We start from the raw sequence: 8,012 nt of genomic DNA on the forward strand, positions 1-8,012 counted from the left end.
CAGACAGGGTTTATCAAAGACAATGGAGGTACACTCCTGTCTCAAGCTATAGTATACAGAACTACCTAGTAAGTATGTATTGTATTTCATTGTAATAAGTACCTATTGTACAAGGGTGCAATAGTCCTACATACTGGACTCTGCACTCAGGAATTTCGTCAGAAAAGACCCCCATTTCAATGTAATGTAACCTATTGTACGTTTTATTGAATTCTGCATTGTAACAAGCTCAAATACTTTGCTGGTGACTTTATTACCTCCCCCCTCCGCCTTTCTTAGAGACTATCTAAATAGGTATTTACTAATTTTTGTTTTAACAATTTTCCTTCCAGAATAAAATCACCAAGAGGCTATGGGTTCTACATGAATGCTGTGAAAGAGTTCCTGAATCTTTGAAAGCTGCCAAGGAGTTGATTGAGTTTGGACTACAAGCTACGAATATCAATGCTGTTATCAATCAGGATACTTCACTTAGTAAGTTTCAATTGAAGCATCTAAGCACCCTGTATTTCAAGCAAAAAGTCGAAAAAAAAAACTTCTACTCTGCCGGAAATAGAACCTGGGACCTCCAGTTTGTAAGTCTTTCTCTAGTAAAATGCGTGAACAATTTGTTGGTTGGTTGTTCTCACAATTTGTTGGTGTGTTTGCTTATAAATTATTATTATTATTATTATTATTATTATTATTATTATTATTATTATTATTTTCTTAGGTATGGAAGCCAATGATTATGATGGACCAGACGGCAAAGAAAACATTGAGACCACTCTGAATCAGTTGTCCAACACGAAGCTTACGCCAGAACAAATAGAATTGATTCAAATGAGGAAGCAACTCTTGCACCTATCAGACAAGCTATTCACGTACCAGGTAAGCCTTTGTCATTTCTGGGAATGCTAAATATCTCTTAGTAGCGCTTCCAAACTGTTTTGACTTGGTGGGGTGGAGCGCTACTGCGCTCCTTAATGCCTTCACTTATAGAATACTCGTAACATAAAAGACTACGCGGAGACTGTGTGGTGTTAATTTCCATCGATTCACGCCCAAATGTTGACTGTGTGACGTGTGGTCTAGTCACTGACAAACTGGGTGTCAAGAGATAATATGGTTCAAATCTATGTATTTTTCGGCGAAATTCAAAACTATAAAAAGTTTCTGGACCGAATGTTTCGACCCCGCCGGGAATCGAACCTGGGACCTCCGGCGTGCAACTACCACTCGTCTACGGATGTTAAGGTGGTCTCTTCTTGGTCCCTTGTGTACCGCATCCATTTTGTTTAGGACTATTGCACTGAAGGCCACGGAGGTTGCTCACTTTTTTTTTTTTTTTTTTAGATGATTATTGGAGGTCCTGGCGTGGCGGACGAAGCCTATGAGAAAGACAAGTACGACAAGTTTCGTCTTCAGTCTGGTGTCCGATCTGCCATAGAGTATGCCCGCGAGTCAAATGCCAGGGCAGTCGAATATATTCTCACATTCCATGGAGAACAGGTTCTCCCCTATTGGCTGCATTTTCTCGACAACTTTCCGGAGATTTGTGATCCTAAAGTTTACAAGTAAGGTTTTTATTCACAATTCATTAGATTTTTTCTCCAAAATATCGCTCTGGAAAATACTGAATAAAAACACTGACCTCTTATAAAGTACCCATGTATGTCAATAGGGTGAAGGATATAGCAGGTGTGCATTTTAAAACTGTTGGTTGGAAAGTTTGATATTTGGTTGAATGCAATACATTGAAAATAAATTCCCAAAGTCTTTTCTTGTTTCCTTGCACATACGGAGTCCTAGTTCATTGTAAGTTTTAATGGACGCCCATATGATAAAGGTATTATGCTTGGGATATGATAAAGGTTTATTATTATTAGTTTTTTTTTATGGTGGCAGGATTCTTTCTCTTGAAGAAGCTCTTCTACCCATCCACTTTCTTATGTGAGTCCCTGATGTCTCTATATAGCTTTCCAGAATATCCTCTGTAGATTTTAGTGATTTTCAGTAAGAAGGTATGATAGTAGCACAAAGTGTTTCGATTTAGCCTCCTTTTATTAACTTTTGTAATGTAATAAAATTAATGGACCTTGGTGATGGTGCTCGCCCCCTAAGTGAGAGACCGCGAGTTTGAATCTCAACCAAGGCATGTATTTATTTATTTGAGGCTTGGTTACTGTAGTATTTTATTATAGCATATTACAACCAACCTTGGAAGTAGGCGTTTCAAAATTGCCCCTTTCGTACAAGCTTAACCCATCCTTTAGGGCTTTTCGTCCCTTCACCTTAGCCTCGGAGTGGGCCTTTTATTGTATTGTATTGTATTGTATTGTATTCAATGAAGTATTCTATCCAATGTCTTCTTTATACACAGCGCTAGTGACCTGTGCCCGTATGATATTCGGTGTGGACTCGGCTCAGATATGTAGATAAAAAGAAAACTAACCACTGTACTAAAAGACATCTCCCTCTCCTCCTCAGAAATGATTGGCCAGCCTTGAAAGACAATCTAGTCAGCTGGCAAGATCATATTCGACGAGTGAAGCAAGTGCATACGGTGATACCTATACAGTTCAATTCCTGTCCGGGGCGGATTTTATACTCCCTCTGAGCTTCCATTATACATAGAGGTCCAGAAATATTTTCATATCCCGCTGTTTTTTACCCGTTGTTACTATGCTACTTTGAACATAGAACAACTAATAGGTGGACATGGACTTATTTCACATCTATGCTACCAAAAGGTAATTTTGGACTCGGCCTTAGCTCTCACCTATCTGCTATGTCTTCAAGATGTGGCGGCCAGTGAAGAGTGTTTCAACAATATCCCTCTCACTGAATTCACTTGCAGAGCCGCCTTGCTGTGTTTTGCATTGCATCATTTGAGATCCGTGGATCCGACAGTCGTTCATCTGCCTCCCCATCAGGTAAGTGAGGATTTTTGGTAAAATTTCCTTTAAAAAGGAATTTTAATTGTGTTGAGCATAAATTTATTGCTTGTCACAAATGTCGTTCCCCGCTTAAAATAATACGCTAAATTTCATGACTTGACTTGGACTCGAACCACCAACTTCCAGATCCGAAGTCCACCGTGCTAACCACTACACCACTGAGGTTGGTTTCCCTTTAAAGATGGTCTTTTTTTTGTGGTCAGTGATAATTTGATGTTCTGTCCCGAAACTCAATACTATGTCCCGAGGAGAGACAGCTCCTTTACCCTTCGATTTTTTTTTTTTTTTTTTTTTTTTTTTTTTGGGACGTGATTAGATTTAATTTCCATGTTATGTTATTAAGGTATTATTATTTTACTGTTGCTGTGAATCGAATTATTTATTGGTAGTAAAGATTACAATTTTATAATATAAGATTTTTAGTATCAAATTCTAATCTTGTCAGAAAATCATTTTTTTCTTACTGATTTCATTGACAGTTGGGTACTTTTTAGTCTCATGTTGCTATGCTGAAATTTAAATTTGTAAAATACCTAGGTACACTGCCAAAAATAGCATTAAAAACAGTTGATTTTTCTAATATAAAAAGTTAGAAAATATTAATTTTATTAATAAAAATACACAATAATAATAATGTTCTAATGAAGAAACATGAAACTAAATATAAATACTTGGGTGAGGGTGTTGTAAAAAAAAAAAAAAAAAACAATGATGAACTGACATTAATTTCTTTCCTTACACCTATAGCCATCATTTTTTTCCCCAGATTGGGTGATTTTTTCCCTCATCAATATATTTAGTACAACGTACTGACATTCACTAATCACTGTGATCAATGCTGTGAGGTAAAAATCGAATAAATTCCTGACGTTGACTTTTCCGTTCAGAGGATCAATGCTGTGAGGTAAAAATCTAATCCTGACTGACTTTTCCGTACAGGTGATCAATGCTATGAAGAAAATCGTACAGGATCCAAACGTTCAGGAATCAGCTGCGGTCAAATTGTTCACGAGACATGTCCAATACGAAGAGCAATTCTCCTGTATTGAACAACTGAAGAGGTTTGAATGCGGAGTGGATGTGAGGAGATTCATAACAGATCCGATCTACCGAGAAGATACTGTGCTGGGACTTGCAATGTAAGGATGGAGGGTTCTCCAGACCAGATTTTTAGATTTTTTGTTTACCGTAGGTCCTCTTGTTCTTTAACCAAAGTATTTATTTGTTCCTACATCATTCCAAATTTACCGTGGAAGGCATCTGTCGATCATTTCCTTCTCACGGTGCACGACTCTCTGTCTCAACACCTCCATAGAATAGATATCAAAAACTCTCCTAACTGTCCTTTATGTTCCCTTAACTGTTCCATGAAACAAGCACACCTAAATTCCTGTCCAGCCTTTAAAGCCAGCAGTTCCATTGAAGAAAAATATTGGGACCCGCGTAGGAAAATGGCCTAATGATCAATGTCCCGACATTTGTAAACACCAACATTTATTTGTTCCCGCAGGAGTGAATCAGGAGAAATGCTATCCCTGGCCATATTTTTAGCAGACAAGTACAACTTGGACGTATATCAGATTGTCAAGCAGCATGCTATGACTTTACTCATCGGATCAAATGCTCCACAGAAGCTACTTGAGTCTCAAATCAAACAGTCTTGTGCCGATTTATTCACGCCAGAAGTTTTGACGAGGTGAGTGTCTTTACTCTAAGAAGTCTCAGTGTGATCTCGCGTATATTTATCCTTGTTTATATTTACAATGTTTACTGTCGAAATCAGCAGAATTGATGTGAAATTTGATAATTGGTTGTTATTATTATTCGTTTTCTCGTAATTTGTCTTGCAAAATGTTGTTCGATTGACACTGTATGACTGTATAAACTATAAAGTGCTCCATGAACTTCCATTTGTGAACAACTCTGTATGTATAGAGAAGTTCTTTACTTTAACATTACTAGTGGCGTGGCATGCGTGTAATTCTTATAATGCTGCATTACATTCGTACGAGAGTTGAATTAAGAATATTAATTAACCCAAATGACCTCTTTTTCTACCAGATTTACCCAAGACATGAAATTACCTAAAGTAGTCAGCAGATGTCTCAGCTCAGCAGAAGAAATGAAACCATTGCCATCCTTGTCAAAGTGTCGGAGTCCTTCGATGAAATCATCAGCTGTGTCTGCAGATCTGCCCTTGGAAATGGCCTGGTAAATGGGCAGGAAAACTTCAAAGCTGATTCTTTCATCTGGAAAGGAAGATCAAAGATGATTAAAAAAAATAATAATAAAATAAAATAAAAAATAGACAGCAAGTAGTTAATGTAGCTTAAATATAGGCTGGGTGGCACTTCAAACTCTTAACATTGGTGCACCCCCCAGCATGTTTGATTTAAAAGACAAGCTTAAGTCAATGCTTAAAGGGAAGCATACCTACCCTGAGATTATCAATTTAAATTGGAAAAGTGAAATGTTACCTGATTTGTGTTGTTGAGAGTACTTTTTGACATCACATTCAGTTGGATTTTGACCGAGAGCTCTCAAAACATTTCCAATTTGACTGACATGGATTTTGTTATCACCACGGTTATCAAAAAGTTGGAAAGCTTCCAGGTATTCTGAAAGACAAAGAGAAGAATTGGTTGAATCTCTACCCAGTTTCAATCAGTGCTTTATTTTTACTGAACTCTGGATCTCTAGTCTTATGTCAAGTAGGTAAATATTTTATACTAGGCTTGTATTTTTTTTTTTTTTTTTTTTTTTTTTTTTTTAAAAAAAAAAGGGAATTTTGGTTTTAAAAAAAAAATTTTCATTACCATCTATTGATGTCATAACTTTGTTCACTGGTTCATAGCCGTACATTTTGAACAAAACTTGAGAGAACTGCTATGTACAAATTCAATCTTAATCACAAGAAAGTTTAGAATAGACTGAGCAATTTTGTTGATTGAAATAAAAATTCATCACCTTATAAGGTAATGTTACAAGTGACCATGAAGTGACAACCCATACTGCATTCAATAGACTGTTTTGTCCTTATAAGCATCAAATTGACCTCAATACAGAGTAGGAAGCATAACTTACCAGCTTGCTGTTCTTCAGAGTAGGACACCTGAAAGTAAAACAAAATCAACATTTAATTCACTTTGGTATGGACAATGAACTTTGCTTTGCTGTCAGTCCAGTGAAGTATTTACTGAAGTTCAAGAAATGAGCATCAAATGGCCGGGTAATTTGGTTTTAGAAAGAGAGTTAATCACATTACTTACCATGATTTCAGCTGAAATATACAAAGAACAAGCTAAAAATTAAAAATCTTCAAAATTTGAGTCCAGTGAAGAAATGAGCATCAAATGGCCGGGTAATTTGGCTTTAGAAAGAGAGTTAATCACATTACTTACCATGATTTCAGCTGAAATATACAAAGAACAAGCTAAAAATTAAAAATCTTCAAAATTTCATCCCCGTATCCCAGTTGAATAGAAAAGTAGAAACCAAATCTTCTTCTTCTTCCTAGCCTTTTCCTATTTAAATAGGGTCGGCGTTTTTTGTCAGTCTCTTCCAGGCAGCCCTATGGTGTACCTAATGTACTGATGCATTTTTCCCACCCAAATCTTGATTCACACAATCTTTCCATCTCCATACAATAAATAATTTACTAAGTTGATATTTCTTCTTCCACAGAGATCAATTACAAGTCCCTGTTAGATGGCCACATTCTAGACTCAATCGACCCCATATTGACTGATAGCACATTGCAGTCTCTGATTCGACTTCTCAAATCGTTACCTCCTCATTTGAAATCAGCAGTCAATCTATCTTCCGTCTACTATCGACTGCTGATGAAAAATCTCAACTCCTATGAACAGTCTATGGTAACTTTTTCAAAGATTTTTTTTTCTTCTTCAGATAAGAAAAGAGTACTCTCTCCTATTACCGATCGTTTTTTTGTTTCCCTCTGTGTGTTTGATACAATCATACATACACATTACACAGCATACGGTAGGTTTCTCAGGCTCTAATTATATTGTAGAGAGCTCTATAATAAGGATAGCTGTGGGTCTTGATTGATTGATTGATTAACAAATCAACGGGTAAAACCCATATATAGTAACTCTTAGTACTAAAGAGCCTTGAACGAGGTATAAATCGGGGAAAATTGCAGTAGTTCAGTTCCTATTTGACCAAAATCCAATGACCAATTTTCCTTGTAACAGTTTGGCTTTTTTTTTATTAAAGTCGGACAAGCCAGTCGAAAGTTATGGTGATATGAACCATGATGTAAATGGAAAATTCTCGAGTTAATAAATAAGTTAATATGTACTTGGAATTCAAGTAGCTCACTCCGCTGTTCTTCCATTTCAGAACGCTACAGCAGACGGCAAAATAGTGGATGAAATGGTAGAGTTCTTTTGACCAAAATCTAATGACCAATTTTCCTTGTAACAGTTTGGCTTTTTTTTTAAATTAAAGTTGGACAAGCCAGTCGAAAGTTATGGTGATACGAACCATGATGTAAATGGAAAATTCTCGAGTTAATAAGTTAATATGCACTTGGAATTCAAGTAGCTCACTCCGCTGTTCTTCCATTTCAGAACGCTACAGCAGACGGCAAAATAGTGGATGAAATGGTAGAGTTCTTCAAGAAGAGTTCCCCCTATTTCAGCAAGATGGATACTGCAGACATCACTAGTTTCATGAAACAGATGATCTTCTCGAACAAGTTTGATGTGAACATTACTAGCAGAGGTCGAGTAGTCACATTAGCCACGCAGTATTTACTGCAGAATGTTGATCAGTAAGTCCGTTTGTTTTTTTTTTTTTTTTTTTTTTAAAAGAAAATGTTTACTTTACAACGATAAAGGCTTGATTCAAAAGAAAAGAGAGAGATTTCAATGATCACACATTAAAAACTGTGGGCGTGAGCAAGCAAGGGTTAATGAAACGTGGGGAAAGAAAAAATCCCACGAAAACAAAAAATCCCATACCACGGGCAAAAGTCGCCACCTTCTCACCTATCACACCTATGTTGATCTTTTGTTGACGCCATCTTCTCACTTATAACTTTTATTT

The 8,012-nt window shown here is 36.6% G+C and overlaps 1 protein-coding gene across 1 annotated transcript in view; it reads left to right on the forward strand.

The window, feature by feature from the left end:
* LOC103509626 (neuroblastoma-amplified sequence-like) overlaps positions 1-7,747 on the forward strand; it is a 16,583-nt gene extending 8,836 nt beyond the window's left edge. Inside the window, exons 13-24 of the mRNA XM_026823913.1 lie at positions 333-474; positions 713-870; positions 1,336-1,556; positions 2,470-2,545; positions 2,733-2,915; positions 3,879-4,078; positions 4,450-4,635; positions 5,001-5,150; positions 5,459-5,552; positions 6,120-6,168; positions 6,603-6,814; positions 7,535-7,747. Coding sequence (XP_026679714.1) covers positions 333-474; positions 713-870; positions 1,336-1,556; positions 2,470-2,545; positions 2,733-2,915; positions 3,879-4,078; positions 4,450-4,635; positions 5,001-5,150; positions 5,459-5,552; positions 6,120-6,168; positions 6,603-6,814; positions 7,535-7,741 — 1,878 coding nt within the window. The 3' untranslated portion in view covers positions 7,742-7,747. The remainder of the gene's footprint in view (positions 1-332; positions 475-712; positions 871-1,335; positions 1,557-2,469; positions 2,546-2,732; positions 2,916-3,878; positions 4,079-4,449; positions 4,636-5,000; positions 5,151-5,458; positions 5,553-6,119; positions 6,169-6,602; positions 6,815-7,534) is intronic.
* The last annotated feature ends 265 nt before the right edge of the window (positions 7,748-8,012 follow it).

Source organism: Diaphorina citri, unplaced genomic scaffold (assembly GCF_000475195.1).
Source record: "Diaphorina citri unplaced genomic scaffold, Diaci psyllid genome assembly version 1.1 scaffold515, whole genome shotgun sequence".
Classification (NCBI taxonomy): Eukaryota; Metazoa; Arthropoda; class Insecta; order Hemiptera; family Psyllidae; genus Diaphorina; species Diaphorina citri.